General features: G+C 40.9%; 1 protein-coding gene across 1 annotated transcript; it reads left to right on the top strand.

The window, feature by feature from the left end:
* Window positions 1-16,946: 16,946 nt before the first annotated feature.
* Window positions 16,947-18,225, top strand: LOC109238807. The gene is made up of 2 exons (XM_019405290.1): window positions 16,947-16,955; window positions 17,050-18,225. Exons 1-2 carry the CDS (start codon window positions 16,947-16,949, stop codon window positions 18,223-18,225), a joined length of 1,185 nt encoding a protein of 394 aa, XP_019260835.1.
* The last annotated feature ends 1,263 nt before the right edge of the window (window positions 18,226-19,488 follow it).

Genomic DNA, 19,488 nt, shown 5'->3' with positions numbered 1-19,488 from the left:
AGGCCCCAGCCCATCAAAAATTGAACTCAAGGCATTGACAACGAGAAACATGGCGTAAATGTTACTCCTGATTCCTAGTTTTCATATCCAATTCATTCGTTTAAGAGACTGAATGTCTGTTTGGTTTAGTGACTTCTGACTTGTTATATGATTTTCAGCTACTTATAGAATTCAAGAAATTCATTGCCAGTATTTCGTCGGAACTTGGATTAGACAATGGACGCACTTGGTTTAAGAGGTTAATTATATTACACCGTGTCACGACCCAATTCCTCCCTTCGTAAACTGTCATGAAGGCACCTAGTCTCTATGACTAGGTTGTTTAACCAAAAAGTGGAATTTCAGTCAAAGCTTATTTTAGAAGAACTCGGGTTACAGATAATCAAATAGAAATAAGGATAATGGATGTAAATAAAGGATGAATAGAAGGCGAAGTAAATCAGTATCTTCAATAGTCTTTTTGTGTCCCTACAAATGATCAGTCTTCTCCTTTTTATAACTATTTCTAAGATTATACGTTTTGCCTTTGTCATAATAAGACCATTATAAATAATTAAAGGCATTTAATGCTACGTTATAAATGATAATCATTTGTAATTCAATACAGATTCTATAACGTTTCCAGTAATTAATGCTTATTAAATACTGTATCCGTACTCTCTTTTGCTATCAGGTTCATTCTCTTTAACTTTTGAACTTAAATAGGTACGAGCGGCGAGTCTTTTGAATCTCTGCTCGTGTCTCTGCTCGCGTCTCTACTCGTGTCTCTGCTCGTGTCTGTTGCAACTCGTGCCTCTTTGCTAATCATCATTCTTTGACCAGTCTATGTGTCATGACACGTCATCTTTCATTAAATATGTATATGAACTTAATTTTTACCAATACAGATAGTCCCCCTACCCCCCCCCCCCCCACTTGCCATGTATTCATCAATAGAATATTTGGGAAGTGAATTTTATTAAAGCGGGAATATATTGCCGCCATTAGTTCTTCTATGGAACTGACGCTTCATTTGTCACTTCTATTTAATGTCCACTACACGTGGCATCTTCTGATTGGTTCTGCGACTTTCCAGCGTTTTTAAGGCTTTTTTACGGCTTCACCAATTACGAAATGTCAGTTCTCATCATGACGTTTCCATTATTACAGCTTTTCCTTTGACGGTTGCTTCTGAGTATAAATATAGTTTTCACTTTTGTCTTTCTCACATAAAGTTCTCAAAATATACAATTCTTGTTTCCTTCTTCCTCGTACTATTATGTCTTCGTCAAACCCTAACCCTAGGAGAGTCCCCATTGTTGATAACCTTCGTCTTGCTCCTGTTAGGGGTAGGAGAGGAGGTAGACTTCGTAATCTAGGGTTTTCATCCGCACGAGGTTCTTCTCTTCCTTCGTCCAGTTCTACTCCACCTTCTAGAACCAGAGGCTCCCTTTCTCAAAGGTCTTCGTCTAGAAGTAAAGAACCCACTGAGCCCCTTCGTGAACCCACTGTAGATGAGATTGTTCCCGTTGAACTATCTTTTTATAATGATAGAGAATCTCTCAAAAACCAACTGTCTTCATTAGATCGTGCTGACATCTACCCAACTCAGATTACTGAAGGTCTGATTTCTTTAGTTCGTAAAGATTGTCATTGGAGCCATGACTTCCCTATTATAGTTCCAAATGCGAACCAAAAAATTACCTCTTATTTAATTGGTTTTTTTTTTGTTTATACATATCCTTTCACGGGGTTTCAAACCTGCTATTGACCCTATTATCCTCGAATTCTGTCGTTTTTTCAACGTCTATTTAGGACAAATTGGCCCTATTGTGTGGAAGCTTGTTGCTTGTTTGAGACACTTAACCAACATGGCTGGTATGCCTTTTACTCTATCCCATTTAATTCACCTTTACTCTCCCAGACTCATTCGCCAAGGAGTTTTTACTTTAGTAGCAAGAAGCAAAAGAGTTCTGGTCAATCCAGAAGACGATAAGGACCGTGGCTGGTATGCCAGGTTTGTTGCTGCTCCCACTGTTAGTTTAGTGGGTGAAGAAAACGTTCCCTTTCCTGAAAAGTGGAATTTTGCACGTGAGTTTTCTTTTTAATAACCTTCACATACCTTTTTCTTAGTTCTGTTGATTGTCGTTTTAATTTCCTTCTCTTTTTTTTTTTAGCAACCATGGGAATTGTCTATGAAATTCCCAATTTTCGTGGTTGGGTAGGAAAGTTGTTAAATGCTACCCCAATGGAGGGTAGATCTTGGAAAACTCTCTCTCAACGATTTGGTTGGAAAGTGAAAACTCACGGTAAAGTCTTTTTTATAACTTTTCTTATCGCTTCTTCCAGAATTTATCTTAATCCTTCTTTTTATCAGGATTTGCCATTCGAGGTATTACTGCTGAGGCTGTCGTAGCTTCTCGTAATTTTGGGCTTTTCATCGAAAAGGAAAGCTACTATCGATCAAGACTCTGAGGAGGAGGAAGAACAAGACGGGGGTTCTTTGATAAAAAGGCCACGAGCTAGGAGACGAATTATTTCAGATGATGAAGCATCTCCCTCTTGTTCTACCTCTTACACCGAGCCTGTTGAAACCTCGTTGGTGATTCCCGATGATGATACCCTCGCTGCTGCCCATGATACTGTTGAGCAGCTTTTTATTCGCGGGTTTGGTAGTGAAAGTGTAGGACCAATTTCTGATGAAGCACCCCTTGCTTCTTTTCCTTTACCCGTTCCTACGATAACTCCTTTGCCAGCCGAGACTGTTCCCGTTGCTGCTTCTCCCCCAGCTATTTTGACTCCTTCTACAGCTCCTCCCCCAGCTGTTTTGACTTCTTCTACAGTTCCTCCCATAGCTGTTCAACAAACTGAGGTTGGTTCCTCAAGTAGAGGTGGAGCCATGAGACAGGTTATCATCGAAGTCCCTGCCGATGGTAATCTTTTGAGAAAATCAGGAGGGGCTGATATGTGGTTGAAACCTCTAATTGGTCCAATCGAGAAGGCCAATCTTGAGAGCCACAATTCTTTAACTTTGATGAACGACATAATACACTCATCATTAAAGGTATTTTAATGATTTGTTATTCCTTTTTGTAAAGATCTTACCTTTTTTTTTAGATCAACCTCGTTGGTACAGAAATGATGAAGAGGGTTTCTCACACGGAGCAGTTGATGCATGAGTACCAAGTTGAAGCAGATAACTGGAGAGAGCAATATGAGAGCCTTCAAATTGACATGGAAGCATTAGAAGAGAACAAGTGCACCTTAGAACAACAGCTGGGAGCTTTAACCTCGGAGTTGGCGGTTGAAAGAGCTTCCTCAAATCAAGCTAGTAAAGACAAAAATCTCCTCGAAACTTCTTTTTTCCGAGCAACTCTCTAAGGCTAGTGACGAAATCAGAGAGTTGAAGGCTCTCTTAAGTAAAAAAGAAGCTTATGCTGGTGAACTTGTGCAAACTTTGACTAAGACTCAAGAAGACCTCCGGGAATCTTCTGGTAAGGTTCGCTTTTTAGAAAGTTCACATGCTTCTCTTCAAATTTCTTATGATTCTGCCTTGGTTGAGAATGAGAAACTTAAAAGTGAAATTGCTGAGTGGGAAAAGGATTACGAGATTCTCGAAGATAAAACCGCAATTGAAGTGAGTTGGGCATTTTTAAATTCTCGCATGATACCCTTGTAGAAGTTAGCCAAGAGAATTTTAACTTGGAGGCTGAGTTGGCTAAAATAAAAGAAACCATCGAAAAGACTCAGCAAAGCCAAGACTTTTTTCTCCCGTGGCTGAAACTTCTGAAAATATAGAAGATGATACGGGTACGGTGAGTGCTCCAATTCCTTTAAGTCAAGTTGAGCCTGCTGCTGCTGACGATCCTGCTTCAGTTCCTTCTTCAACTCCTTAGTGACAAGTTCATAATATGCGACTTCCTCTTTTTGTTTTTTTCTTTTTGGATGGTATGTGGTTGTAACCCTTGGTCCTTTTTGAGGGTTTGTTGAAAACATTAAGTCCCCAGACCTTTTTCGGGGCATTTTGTATAAACAACTTTTAGTTTATGACTAAGTTTATACTTAGTCTATACTTTTTTAATATTAAGAAGTTTTCTATTATTGCTTGAACTTCTGTTTTGCTTATTCCCGCCTTTATATTTAAGGACTTATTGGATAACTTGCATTTTTATTTTGCAAAAATGCTTTTTCTTTTACTTCATGAATATTTGAATCAATCATGAATTTTAAAAAAGAGGGCCCTTTTATATTCGACACTTAATGAAGAAGACGTCTCAACTTCATAATGGTGTTAATATACGACAAAAGAAATAGGAATACACTTGTTTCTTGAAATACCTTTCACAAGTTTTTATTTGAACTCTGTCAATCTTTAAATAACATTTTACATGTATTTAAATAACTTCTATAACTTTTTCGTAACTGTTTTCCTTACAACAGATTTTCAAAAAATAATATACAACAAGGTTTTTATTTATAACCCGTTTCAATACATGTATATTGCCTTTAACCTAACTATGATGAGATTTTTCTTTGGCTTTAGCTCGTGACTTTGCTTTTTCTTTGGCTTTAGCTCGTGAATTTGTTCTGCACCTGACTCATTCAATGAGTAAACTTTTCAGGCTTGAACTTCAATCTTCTTTGCCTTCTTTATGCACGTGTCTATGTATATTATATAGTCCCCCAAGTGTTTAAGATTTGAAGTATGAAGTCTCGAGAACTTGATTACTCTTCTTGTTTGGTCCTTTTCCTGTAAAGGAATAAAACATACGGGACTCGGAGGTACGATTATAGATGAAGACTGCTTAACCCGTCTCAATTTCTATCAGAATAGTTGTAACCCTAGACCGGAAATTTTAATGTATTCCACATGCCTTGTAGGTCGTGATTCATCATTTAGTACGGGTTAGCTTTTTGCCTATCATCTAAAATCGTTAGTAAAATTTTAACAATTCAACAACGAAATTTTAAAATGAGGATACCTGCCCGTGGGTACTCCTTAGAAATAGTGTCTCTTCAGGTGAACAACATTCCAATGTGAAGGTAATATCTTACCATCCATTGTTTCCAACTTGTATGCTCATTTCCCTACAATACCATGAATTTTGTAAGGTCCTTCCCAGGTTGGACCTAATTTTCCCGCATTAGCCGCCTTTGTGGATTGAAAAACTTTCTTGAGTACGAAGTCCCCAATCTTGAAGTATCTTAGACATGCTTTTCGATTGTAGTATCGTTCCATAACTTGTTTTTGCGCTGCCATCCTTATTAATGCAGCTTCTCTTTTTCCTTCAAGTAGATCAAGATTTAGTCGCATTTCCTCTTCATTAGATTCCTCAGTTGCTTGTGTATATCTCGTGCTAGGTTCTCCTATCTCCACTGGGATCAAAGCTTCAGCCCCGTACATCAGTGAAAACGGTGTTTCACCCGTGCTTGTTTTTGTTGTGGTGCGATATGCCCATAGAACACTAGGTAGCAATTCTGGCCAATTGCCTTTGGAGTCTTCCAATCGTTTCTTCAAATTGTTGATAATAATTTTATTTGTTGATTCAGCTTGTCCATTACCCACTAGATGGTAAGGTGTTGAGGTAATCCTTTTGATCTGCCAACTTTGAAAAAATTCTGTGATTTGTGCGCCTATAAATTGCGGGCCATTATCACACACGANTTTGATGGGTGGATACGATGGGTCTTCATTTAACTTGTGAGTCATTACTCCCGGTGGAATTCCTGTCATATCAGAATGGGACCAGGCAAAACAAACCACGTTAGTTTTTAAAAATTCAATCAACTTACATTTTATGTCGTGGCTCAGGTTAGCACCAACGTAGATTTTCCTTTCTGGCCATTGTGTAAATAACTCCACAGCCTCCAGTTCCTCAATCGTTGTTTTGATATTTTCATTTTCCTCTGGTTCTTGAATGGAATCGGGCCGTGAGTCCATATCTGTTCGCCCTTGTTTAGTTGAGGTTTGTGTTGTGGTATCCTCAACTGGATTCTGTAATTGCTATTTTTCTTCGTTTCTCGTATTTGAATCTGCTACAGAGTTGATGCACCTGGATGTTTGTTGATCCCTATGGATTTGACATATTCCCCATGGTGATGGAAATTTAATGACTTGATGTAAGGTAGACGGAACGGCATCCATCTCGTGGATCCATGGTCTCCCGAGAATCATATTGTAAGCCATTTCGAACTCTACCACCTGAAATTTCGTATCCTTGACAACCCCTTCTACCTCCTCTTTTGTCAAAACGCTTGAATTGTCGAATCCAGACAAAGTATGCGCCTTTGGTACTAGTTTATCTTCAGCTTGCATCTTAGCAGGATAATGTTCACAGAACTACCTGGATCAACCAAAACTCGTTTCACATTAGTATCATGTACAAGTAGAGATATTACCAGGGCATCGTTATGTGGAGTTAACACGCCATCCGCATCTGCATCATCAAATGTAATACTTTCTTCCTCCAAAACATGTCGAACCCGCTTCCCGTGGGTAATCGTGACTTTTGAAACTTTATTGGCTGCTGTGTACGTCACACCATTAATTTCTCCACCTCCGCTTATGACATTAACGGTCCTTCTGGGAGAAGGCAGTTTAGGGGGCTCCTGCCTATTCTTCATGTATGCTTGCTTACCTTTCTCACTGAATAATTCGGTGAGATACCCTTGCTTCAGTAGATAATCAACTTCACCTTGTAGCAATCTACAATCTGCCATTTTATGACTATGATCGTTGTGAAATTCGCACCAGTGATCAGGATTGCGCCTGTTAGGATTTGATCTCATTTTTTTTGGCCACCGCACCTTATCACCCATACTTCTTAAAACGGATACAAGCTCGGAAGTGCTCACATTAAAATTATAGCCGCCAAATCTTGCCTTCAAGTTTCTATCATCATCCCGTGTCTCTCGCGTGTTTCGATCGTTCCCAAACCTTGATGATGAACCCGAATCTCTATTCCTCGATCTATGATCATACCTTGAATTGTCCTGCTTTGATCGTGAATCTTTTCCCGCTGGCTCCATATATGGTTCGTATCTGTTTTTACCGGACCTTTTTTCGATTCTGCACGTCTCGATTTCTGCACGTCTCGAACTCACCTTTTCCTCTTTTTGAGACCGTGAGATAATATCTTCTTCTATCCTTAGCTTCGTGCTATACCTGTTGTAAACGTCATTCCAAGTCGTTGCTGGGAACTCACAAAGACTTTCCTTGAGTCGCCTCGTGGCTTCTGAGCTTTTTTCATTCAAATTACTGGTGAAGGCTATAGCTTCCCAATTGTCTAGTACACGTGGTAGCGTCATTCTTTTAAGCTGGAACCTATCCACGAACTCTCTAAGCAACTTTGAGTCCCCTTGCTTGATTTTGAAAATATCTTCCATTCTTTTCTCGACTTTTTGAGCTCCCGAATGTGCTTTGATAAATGAATTTGAAAGCTCAGCAAAAGAATTTATGGAATTTTCGGGTAAAAGAGAATACCATGTCAATGCTCCCTTGGTGAGTGTTTCACCAAATTTCTTGACCAATACTGATTCGATTTCTTGTTTGGTTAAGTCGTTGCCTTTCACGCCAGTTGTGAATGCAGTCACGTGATCTCGTGGATCAAGTGTGCCATCATATTTTGGAATATCAGGCATTTTAAACTTCTTTGGAATAGGCACCGGAGCGGCACTTGGCTTCCATGGTTGTTGTGAGTATTTGTCCATGTCTATTCCTTTGATAACAGGTGGTACTCCAGGTATTTGCTCTATGCGATCGCTTTGTTCCTTGAGCTGCTTCTGCAGGGTTAGAACTAAATTTTGTAAATCAAAATTAACTATGTTACCTGGTTCGCCATCACGAGACTCGCTTGGAGTTCCACCAGTGCCTGAATGCACGAACCCAGAACGTGGGTTTTCCAATGTATTTTGATTTGGAGTTAGTGTTGGTGGCGCAACTGGCAACTGGCTAGTAAAACCACGGAGAGCATTATTGACTTGTTGAGCAATCAAATTTTTTAAGGCATCATCAAGTGCTTGTTCGTTTACAACTCCACCATTTTGAATCGTCTCGACTCCGTTTCGATTTGCAACTCCATTGTTTGTCTCAGAGCCATCTGGAGTTCCTTCTCGTGATTGATGTTGTGAGTCATGTGGTGAAGGAGGTGGAGACCTGTCACCTGCATTATTTTCTTGTTGTTGAAGACCTTGTAGACTATTGTCATTGATATTCCACATAGTAGGTTGTTTGATGAGAGGATTGACTTAAGAAAGCAAAACGATTATCAGATTCCCGGTAACGGAACCAATTTGTTTAACCAAAAACTGGAATTTCGGTCAAAGCTTATTTTAGAAGAACTCGGGTTATTGATAATGAAATAAACAATTAAAGGCATTTAATGCTAGTTATAAATGATAATCATTGTAATTCAATACAGATTCTATAACGTTTCCAGTAATTATAAATACTGTATCCGTACTCTCTTTTGCTATCAGGTTCATTCTCTTTAACTTTTGAACTTAAATAGGTACGAGCGCCGAGTCTTTTGAATCTCTGCTCGTGTCTCCGCTCGTGTCTGTTGTAACTCGTGCCTCTTTGCTAATCATCATTCTTTGACCAGTCTATGTGTCATGACATGTCATCTTTCATTAAATATATATGAACTTAATTTTTACCAATACATAGGTAAGCCTAATACATTACAGAAATGAAAACAAAGCATGAATATTAACTATTGGCAACACAACTATCCATTAAGCAACTAAATGCCACTCGGCATATACAGTTATAACTTCAGAAAAAGTACTGAACAATACCTAAAACCCGGAAACTCGCAAGTCACAAGCTACTAAGATGTTCTAATTGTTCTATACATTATCTCTACATAAAGAAAGAGAAATGAACATAAGGGGATAGAGGGGGACTCCGAGAATCTGCGAGCGCGGGAAGATATACCTTGAAGTCTCCAATAGGTAGCAACGACTGCAACTAGTGATGAGGCTGGTACGATGAACCTGGATCTGCACACGAAAAATATGTGCAGGAAAGGGCATGAGTATACCACAGCGGTACCCAGCAAGTGCCAAGCCTAACCTCGGTCGAGTGGTGATGAGATCAGGTCAGGGCCTTACTGGTGCATATATATATATATATATATATATATATATAACAGTCAGCAAAATTGAAATCATAGAAAAATAACAACTAAATACACAGAGATAGCGACAGGGGATCTCCCGGAATACCGTCCCGTAGTCCCAAACGTAAATATACAGGGGATCTTCCGGGATACCGTCCCGTAGTCCCAAACATAAATGTACAGGGGGATCTCCCGGAATACCGTTCCGTAGTCCCAAAGTAAATATATACAGTACAGGAGATCTCCCGGGATACCGTTCCGTAGTCCCAAAGTAAACATACACCCCAATCAATATAAATAACAGTTTCAACAAGAAATTCTACAGTTTAGATTGAATTCATATCAAAGAAGACAGGTAATTCTTACTCTAAACATGCTGCACAGAGTCCAGGTAGGCAGTTAAGACAATTAAGGCACGTAAGCATGCTTTCCTAAGCTAAACAGGATGGCTATATATACTATTATTGCTCAATTAAAGGAAAACATAGATATTTACTTAATGAAAACGGGATTTTTCAACAAATAACTCATGTACGCACTCGTCACCTCATGTACACGACATTCATATATCAACAGTACCAAATCCTAAGGGGAGTTCCCCCCCACAAGGTTAGGCAAGCCACTTACCTCGAACCAAGCTCAAATGAATCCAAAATCACGCTCTTACCGCGATTATCCATCTCTGAGTGGCCCAAATCTAATCAAATCAATTACATAACGTAAATATAGCTACAAACAACTAATTTAGCTAATGAAATCAAAGCTAAGGTGAGAAAATAGGAAAACGCTCAAAAATCCTCCCCGGACCCACGTCTCGAAATTGGGTAAAAGTCACGAATTATGTACACTCGTTCACTCACGAGTCTAACCATACCAAATTTACTCAAATTCGATACCAAAATCTTGATCAAAATCCCAAAATTCAGCCTAAGAATTTTTCTCAAATTTTCCCAATGTTTCACCCCAAATCCGAAATTAAATGATAAAATTAAGCTTAGATTAATGGGATATAATCAAAAAGGAGTTAGGAATCATTACCCACAAACTTCCTCTGAAAATCTCTCCAAATTTTGCCTTCTACCGAGCTCTCAATCAAATTTTGGAGTTATGAACTCAAACCCTCGATTTCTCTCTTTTCTGCCCAGCGATTTCCGCTTCTGCGCTCATAGGAACGCATCTGCGGTCCCGCTTCTGCGGCTAGAGCTCCGCACCTGCGGAAATTCATTAACTCCCCAAACGCCGCACCTGCGCTCACTCCTCCGCAGATGCGGCTCCGCTTCTGCGGCTCTTGCGTCGTATCTGCGACCACTGGCCCTCACGCCTCAAATCGCACCTGCGACCCCTTCCTCACATCTGGGGGCTTCCCACCGCAGGTGCGAAAACACTAGAACCAGCCAACTTCAGATTTTGCTCAAGTCCAAATTTTCATTCGTTAAGCACCCGAACTCACCCGGGGCCCCCGAGACCTCAACCAAACGTACCAACCAATTCTAAAATATCATACGAACTTAGTCGAGCCCTCAAATCACATCAAACAACACTAAAACCACGAATCACCCTCCAATCCAAACTTAATGAACTTGAAATTTCAAAATTCTACAACCGATGCCGAAACCGACCAAACCACGTCTGATTGACCCCATATTTTGCACACAAGTCATATTCAACACTACAGACCTACTCCAACTTCCAAAATCGGATTCCGACCCCGATATCAAAAGTTTCACTATCGGCCCGAAACTCCAAAAATTTGACTTTCGCCATTTCAAGCCTAAATGAGCTACATACCTCAAAAACACAATCCGGACACGCCCTTAAGCCCAAAATTACCCAACGGAGCTAACAGAATCGACGAAATTCCATTCCGGAGCCGTCTTCACACTGTTCTGACTGCGGTCTAAATTCTAAGACTTAAGCTCTCATTTAGGGACAAAGTGTCCCAAAACACTCCGAAACTCAAAAATGAATCATCCCGGCAAATCACAATAGGAGAAAATAGATATGGGGAAGCAACTAATAGGGGATCGGGGCGTTAATTCTCAAAACGACCGGCCTGTTCGTTACATCCTCCCCCTTTTAAAACATTCGTTCGTCCTCGAACGAGCATAGAGACATACTTGAAATGGTGAAAAGATGAGGATAACGGTTGCGCATATCCTGCTCGGTCTCCCAAGTCGCCTCCTCGACAGGCTGACCCCGCCATTAAACCTTTACTGATGCAATGCTCTTTGACCTTAGCTTTCGAACCTGCCTGTCCAATATAGCCATTGGCTCCTCAACATAAGATAGATCCTTGTCCAACTGGACTGAACTGAAATCCAACACGTGAGACGGATCGTCGTGATATCTCCGGAGCATCGAAACATGAAATACTGGATGAACTGCAAGCTCATAAATAACCTCCCCAACACGCTGCAACACCTCAAAGGGACCAATAAACCTTGGGCTCAACTTGCCCCTCTTTCCAAATCTCATAACGCCCTTCATAGGGGAAACCCGAAGCAAGACCCGCTCTCCCACCATAAATGAAACATCGCGAACCTTCCTGTCCGCATAACTCTTTTGTCTGGACTGGGCTGTGCGAAGTCTATCTTGAATCACCTTAACCTTCTCCAAAGCGTCATGAACCTAGTCTATGCCCAGTAATCTAGCCTCGCCCGGCTCGAACCAACCTACTGGGACCTACACCGCCTACCATACAGAGCCTCATTCGCTGCCATCTGAATGGTGGAATGATAACTGTTGTTGTAGGCAAACTCCGCAAGTGGCAAGAATTGATCCCAAGAACCTCCAAAATCCATCACACACGCACGGAGCATATCCTCAAGAATCTGAATAGTGCGCTCGGACTGTCTGTCCGTCTGGGGGTGAAATGTTGTGCTCAACTCCACCCGAGTACCCAACTCATGCTGTACGGCTCTCCAGAATCGTGATGTAAATTGTGTGCCCCGGTCAGAGATGATAGATACTGGCACGCCATGAAGCCCGAGGATCTTACGGATATAAACTCGAGCCAGCTGCTCAGAAGAATAGGTAGTCATCACACGAAGGAAATGAGCTGACTTGATCAGCCTTTCTACAATTACCTAAACTGCGTCAAACTTCTGCTGAGTCTGTGGGAGCCCAACAACGAAGTCCATAGTGATCCGCTGCCATTTCCACTCCGGAATCTCTAACTTCTGAAGCAATCCACCCGGTCGTTGATGCTCACACTTCACTTGTTGGAAATTTAAACACCTAGCAACATACTCCACCATGTCCTTCTTCATTCTACGCCACCAATAATGCTGCCTCAGATCCTGATACATCTTCGCGGCACCCGGATGAATAGAGTACCGCGAGATGTGAGCCTCCTGAAGAATCAACTCACGCAAACCATCAACATTAGGCACACATTGCCTGCCCTTCATCCTCAAAGCACCATCATCCCCAATCGTGACCTCCTTAGCATCACCGTGCTAAACCGTGTCCTTCAGGACAAGCAGATGGGGGTCATCATACTGACGCTCCCTGATGCGATCACAAAGAGAAGACCGAGAGACCACACAAGCCAATACTCGACCAGGCTCAGAAATACCCAATCTCACAAACTGCCTGGCTAAGGCCTGAACATCCATCGCCATGGGCCTCTCTGCTGCTAGTAGATAGGCCAAACTCCCCAAACTCTCTGCCCGGCAACTCAAAGCATCAGCCACCACATTGGCCTTCCCGGGTGGTACAAAATAGTGATATCATAATCCTTAAGCAGCTTTAACCACCTCCTCTGATGCAAATTAACATCCTTCTGCTTGAACAGATGCTGCAAACTCCGGCGATCAATGTAGATCTCACAAGGGACGCCATACAAATAGTGCCTCCAAATCTTCAATGCATGAACAATAGCAGCTAACTCAAGGTCGTGGACAAGATAGTTCTTTTCATGCACCTTGAACTGTCTGGACGCGTAGGCAGTCACCCTACGGTCCTGCATCAACACCGCGCCGAGGCCAACTCGCGACGCATCATAATAGACTGTATAAGACCCCGAACCTGTAGGAAATATCAGTACTGAGGCTATAGTCAAAGTTGTCTTGAGCTTTTGGAAGCTCTCCTCACACTCTTCCGTCCACCTGAACGGAGCACCCTTCTGGGTCAGCTTGGTTATAGGTGCTGCAATAGATGAGAACCCCTCAACAAATCGACGGTAATAACCCGTCAAACCAAGAAAACTACAGATCTCTATAGCTGAGGACAGTCTGGGCCAACTCTGCACTGCTTCCACTTTCTTCGTATCCACCTTGATCCCTTCACTAGATACTACATGACCCAAGAATGCCACGGAATCCAACCAGAACTCACATCTAGAGAACTTCGCATATAAATTCTTTTCCCTCAAGGTCTGAAGCACTGTCCTCAGGAGCTGCTCATGATCTTCCCGACTCCGGGAGTACACCAGAATGTCATCAATAAAGACAATGATGAACGAGTCAAGATATGGCCGGAATACACTGTGCATCAAATGCATAAATGCTACTAGGGCATTGGTCAACCCAAAAGACATAACAAGGAAATCGTAATGACTATATCGAGTCCTGAAAGCAGTCTTCGGGATATCTGGCTCCCAAATCTTCAACTGATGATAACCTGAACGCAAATCAATCTTGGAAAACACTCGATCACCCTGTAATTGATCAAATAGGTCATCAATACGAGGCAAAGGATACCGGTTCTTCACTGTAACTTTGTTCAACTGGCGATAATCAATGCACATACGCATAGAACCATCCTTTTTCTTCACAAACAAGACAGGAGCACCCCAAGGTGACACACTAGGCCGGATAAAACCCTTATCAAGCAATTCCTGTAACTGTTCCTTCAACTCCTTCAACTCAGGAGAAGACATACGATAAGGAGGAATAGAGATGGGATGAGTACCCGGCAACAAATCAATGCCAAAATCAATATCTCTGTCGGGGGGCATGCCCGGAAGATCAGCTGGAAACACATCAGGGAAATCCCACACTACTGGGACTTAATCAACTATAAAGGTATCAATACTAACATCTCTCACATAAGCTAAATACGCATTACACCCCTTCTCAACCATTCGATGAGCTTTAAGAAATAAAATAACTCTACTGGGAGTGTAATCTATAGTACCCCTCCACTCTAATCGTGGTAAACCTGGCATAGCCAGCTTCACGGTCTTGGCGTGACAATTAAGAATAACATAATGGGGAGACAACCTGTCCATGCCCAAGATAACATTGAAATCTACCATGCTGAGCAATAATAAATCGGCTTTGGTCTCAAAACCACTAAGAGCAATCAAACAGGACCGATAAACGCGGTCCACAACAAGAGAATCCCCCATAGGAGTAGACACATAAACAGGAAAACTCAAAGAATCGCGATATATGCCCAAATACGAGGCAAAATAAGAAGACACATAGGAATAAGTGGAGCCTGGAATAGAACTGATGCATCTCTATGACAGACCGGAATAATACCTGTAATGACAGAATCAGAAGCAACAACCTCTATAGGGCAGGAAGGGCATAGTATATGGCCTGGCCTCCCCCTCTAGGGCGACCTTTACCTCCCCGACCTCCACCTCTAGCTGGCTGGGTAGGTGGGGTGGCAGTTGGTGCTGTGATCATAGCCTGGGAACTTTGTGGAGCAGAGGCGGACCTACAACAGTCCTTGAGGGGTCACGTGAACCCGTTAACTTCTGCAAAAACTCTGTATATACATATTCGATGTATAGCTGTATATACGTTGAGGACCCCTTAAATATTTTTCTTGGCCCCCTCATTAACGAAATTACACATAGAGCAATGGTCCGCTTCTAAGCATAAGCCCTGCTCCTTGTCACACGACACAGGTTCGAAACTCGCTGCTACAATTTTTTTAAAGTTTCTTTTACTTAGTACAATTGTACTATTTATTAGTCACTAGTCAATAGTTGATTAATTAATAATTTTTTATTTCACCTATTCTCAATTCAATTATATTTTGAATTTTTAATAATTAAATAATAGTCAAAAGCCCTAAACATCCAAAATCCCCAATTCCCAAACATCAAAAGCCCCAAACGACATCTTCTTCTTCACTTCGGCAGACGGCAATCCCCCTCTCTAGTTCTTCTTCTTCACTTCTTCCGTTCTTCCTCAATCAAAAATCAAAGCTCGCCTTCACCAGTCCGCCTCCGTCACTTCTCACTTCAAATTAGAGAACCCTTCTTCCTCAATCTCTGGTTAGTATCTCTCTTACTTTGAAACTTATTTTTTATTTATAACTTAAAGCTTCTCTTACTTTGAAACTTGCTGTTGATTTTTTTTAATTGAAGAATTTCTTAGAGGGACTTGAGTGTGATTTTATAGTTATTACTCTATAAAATAGTAAGCATTTAAGTTTCATCAGTTGTTTCACTACCTCGCTATGACTCTGTTAGCTTTTTATCATTTTTGAATAATCAAACAAAATGTGCACCTGATTTTTTGTCACATTCTGCGAGAGACAAAGAGTTGGGACAATATTATATTCCTTCAGAGTGGGAAGATTATATTTAGTTCTAAGTGAACCAAAAAGTAATTTCGGTAATTTTAGAATGCTATGAAATGCTCCAGTTTGGTAAGAAAATAGTTTAAGACCCTATAATAAGATTTCTCAAGTTATCCCATAAAATGTCTTCACAAAAGAGTTGTAGTATTAGATTCAATAAGTTGTAGTATTTGTTTTATTCTTGATAAAGGGGTGTGATTGCTCTATTGATATTGTGTTTGTTTGTATTCTTGATAGACTCTTAAATTTACTGGACTCGTTTTTTGTAGGAAGTTCTTGTTCTTATGAATTGAGATGGACGTATTTTTGACGAATTTTAGAAATAATTCCTCCCATCTTATAGATGAGTTTGACGAGAAATTACTCAATCCCGATCCTGGAGAGAGAGTATCCATTGATAACTATAGTCCTAGAATATGGGATGAGGTAAGAAGACACTACATTCACAATGGACCTTGCCAACCGGTTGATCATAAGTTTCCTAAAACTTTATTCGGTAATAAAATGCGTCAATTTAGTCCGGGTTGGTTTAAAGGTTTCGTATTCTAGATGGTTGGATTATAGTGTGAAGAAAGATGCCGCATTTTTTTATGTTGTTATTTATTCAAAAATAATTATGTTCATGGAAGCACGGGTGACTCTTTCACAAAAACGGGCTTTAAGGCTTGGAATAAAGCTTCGGAAAGACTTCCTTTACATGTTGGTCAAGTAAATAGCCTCCACCACAAGTGTTTCAACAAGATGTTAGACTTATCAAATCAATCTCAATCAATTCAAGTTGCTTTTGATAAGCAATCTGAGAAACAAAGAAATGAGCACCGAATTCGTTTAAATACATCAATCGATGTTGCAAGGTTCATCTTGTACTTTGGATTGTCTTTTCGAGGTCATGATGAAAGTGATTCTTCAAAAAACAAAGGCCTTTTCATAGGGCTTTTGGAATGGTTTGCCAAGAGGCTCCCTCAAGTGGATAGAGTCATATTGAAACATGTTCCAAAAAATGATATGATGACTTCGCCAAAAATTCAAAAGGACATTGTGAGTGCTTGTGCACAAGAAACCGTGAAAGCTATAATCAATGATTTAGATGGGGATTATTTCGGGATATTAGTTGATGAGTCCAAGGATATTTCACACCATGAACAAATGGCCCTTATGTTGACAAAAAAGGCCAAGTGAACGAGCCATTTATTGGTCTTGTTCGTGTTGGTGATACCTCTGCAAAGTCGTTGAAGGAAGCAATACTTTCTTTGCTTATGAAACACTCATTAAGTCCATTCAAAATACGTGGACAAGGCTATAATGGAGCTAGTAATATGCAAGGAAAAATGAATGGTCTTAAAGCTTTAATTTTGCAAGAACTCCTTCATCACATTGCATACATTATTTTGCTCATCAATTACAGTTGACGCTTGTAGCGGTTGGTAAAAAACATAAGGAGGTGGAAACTTTCTTTGCTATAGTTGCTAATGTGTTGAATGTGATTGGAGTATCCTTTAAACGTAGAGATAAACTTCGGGACCATCAAGCAGAATTATTGGAGCGGTTGCTAGAGAGTGGTGAAGTTCAAAGTGGGAAAGGATTAAATCAAGAACGAGGGCTTCAAAGTCCAGGTGACACTCGTTGGGGATCACATTGTAAAACATTAGATAACTTTGTTGTTTTATTTGCATCTATTGTTCATGTGCTTGGGGTGATTGAATATGAAGGTTCTGAGGCTAATGATAGATTGCAAGCAGAAGCTTTTTTGAGTAAAATCAATTCATTTGAATTTGTGTTCATGCTTCACTTGATGTTGAAGGTACTGTTGATGTCTAACAAGCTGAGTAAAGCTTTACAGAAGAAAGAGCAAGATATTGTCAATGCCATGATATTTCTTGACCTTACAAAGGAAAGGTTGCAACAAATGAGAGAGGAAGGATGGAAATCATTAATGTATGAAGTCTCTTTGTTTTGTGCTAAACATGACATTTTGGTGCCCAATATGGAAGAATTCTATATTTCTGGAAAGTCGAAGCGTAGGCCTTCTAGTGTTACTTATTCACATCACTTACGTGTTGAGCTTTTTTATACAGTGATTGATTTGCAACTTCAGGATCTTAACAGCCGTATTGATGTTGTTAGTGGTAACTTGCTTCTTGGTATGGCTAGCTTGAATCCGGCTAATTCGTTTGCCAATTTTGATAAGGAAAGAATAATGACATTGACCAAGTATTATACAGATGAGTTTGGTGAATTGAAGCTTCGAGATCTTAGTCACCAACTTGACACTTTCATATTGCACATGAAACATGGTGACCCTAGATTCTCGGATTTGAAAGGAATTGGTGATTTGGAAAAAGCTTTGGTTGAAGCAAATCTTGTGGAGACATATTTACTTGTTTATTTACTTGTGAAGTTGACTCTATTTTTACCTGTCGCGACTGCAACGGTAGAAAGAGCATTCTCATCCATGAAATACATCAAGGATGAATTGCGTAGTAGTATTGGTGATGCATTTTTAAATGATTGTTTAGGTTGTTACTTTGAAAAAGAAGTATTTGAAAATGTAAGCAATGATGCTATTATTGACCGTTTTTAGAGTATGAGAACGCGTCGAGTTCAAGTATAAGTGGATGTTGTACTTTTGTTATATTAGTATCAATTAAAGATATTCTATAATATTGAAGTTTGTATTTTGATTTAAGTTGTGCCTTCTTTAGTTCTCTTTTTTGGGACAACAGTAGATTACTGTTGTATGTCACGGATTGCTATTAAGGGCACTAACCTTGTTTTACATTTTAAAGTTTATTCCAGTTTAGTTCATGTGTGCGCAAGGATGTGCAAGATTTTTTTTTTTGGAATACTTATTTTAAAATTTGTGTTCGTAGGTCAATTTGGGAGTATGATGAAGTTGAAGTTTGTGTTCGCGGGTCAATGGGGTAATTCACTCTAATGATAATGGTGCCCTCGTCATTCTCAAATCCTGGGTCCACCTCTGTTGTGGAGCACGCTATGGCTGAGAAGTCTGTGGAGGTGCACCCCTCCTAAGTCTAGGGCAATCCCTCACCATCTGGCGGGTGTCGCCTTACTCAAAACAAGCTCTGGAAGGGCGTGGAGGTTGTGACTGGCTCGGGCCAGGTCTGCTGGACTGACCACTGAAAACACCCTGTGCAGGAGGCGCACTAGATACTGGAGGTGCATAATAAGGCTCCTGAGGTCTAGGAGGAGCTGGAATACCGCTGGCTGCTGAAAGAGCTGAATGAACGGGGCGACTCACATAACCCCTACCATGACGAACTGCAGCTGGGGCACGGGCACCAGAATAATGCCCCGACTCTCGAGACCACTTGGCCTCTCTCTCCTCCCTATCCAGAGCAAGTATGCCCTCTACTCTCCTAGCAATACTCACCACCTGAAGATAGGCGATATCTATCTCTAACTTCTGGGCCATGCTAGACCTGATGCTGGGAATGAGCCCCTCAATAAATTGGCGAACTCTCTCACGAACAGTAGAAACCAAGGCCTGTGCATGTTTAGCGGACAGCATACTCTGAAACAATCAGTATCCTGGCGCAAATGCTCAAACTCCGCGCCCCATGCGTCCCTGAGGCTCTGAGGGACATACTCCTTCAAAAACATATCCGAGAATTGGGTCCATGTAAGGGAAGTTGCCTCAGCCGAACCGTCCAACTCAAAAGTACGCCACCACTGATAGGCTGCCCCTTGAAGCTGGAAGGAAGTGAAAGAAACCTCACTCGACTCTGCTATGCCCATAGTGCGAAGGATACGGTGGCACTCCTCTAGAAATCCCTGAGCATCCTCTGATGCTAGACCACTAAATGTAGGAGGGTCGAAATTTTTG

The sequence above is a fragment of the Nicotiana attenuata genome, unplaced genomic scaffold, assembly GCF_001879085.1.
Source record: "Nicotiana attenuata strain UT unplaced genomic scaffold, NIATTr2, whole genome shotgun sequence".
NCBI lineage: Eukaryota > Viridiplantae > Streptophyta > Magnoliopsida > Solanales > Solanaceae > Nicotiana > Nicotiana attenuata.
Note: the sequence above shows the minus strand (reverse complement) of the source record. Positions and strands in the feature narration are given on the sequence as shown.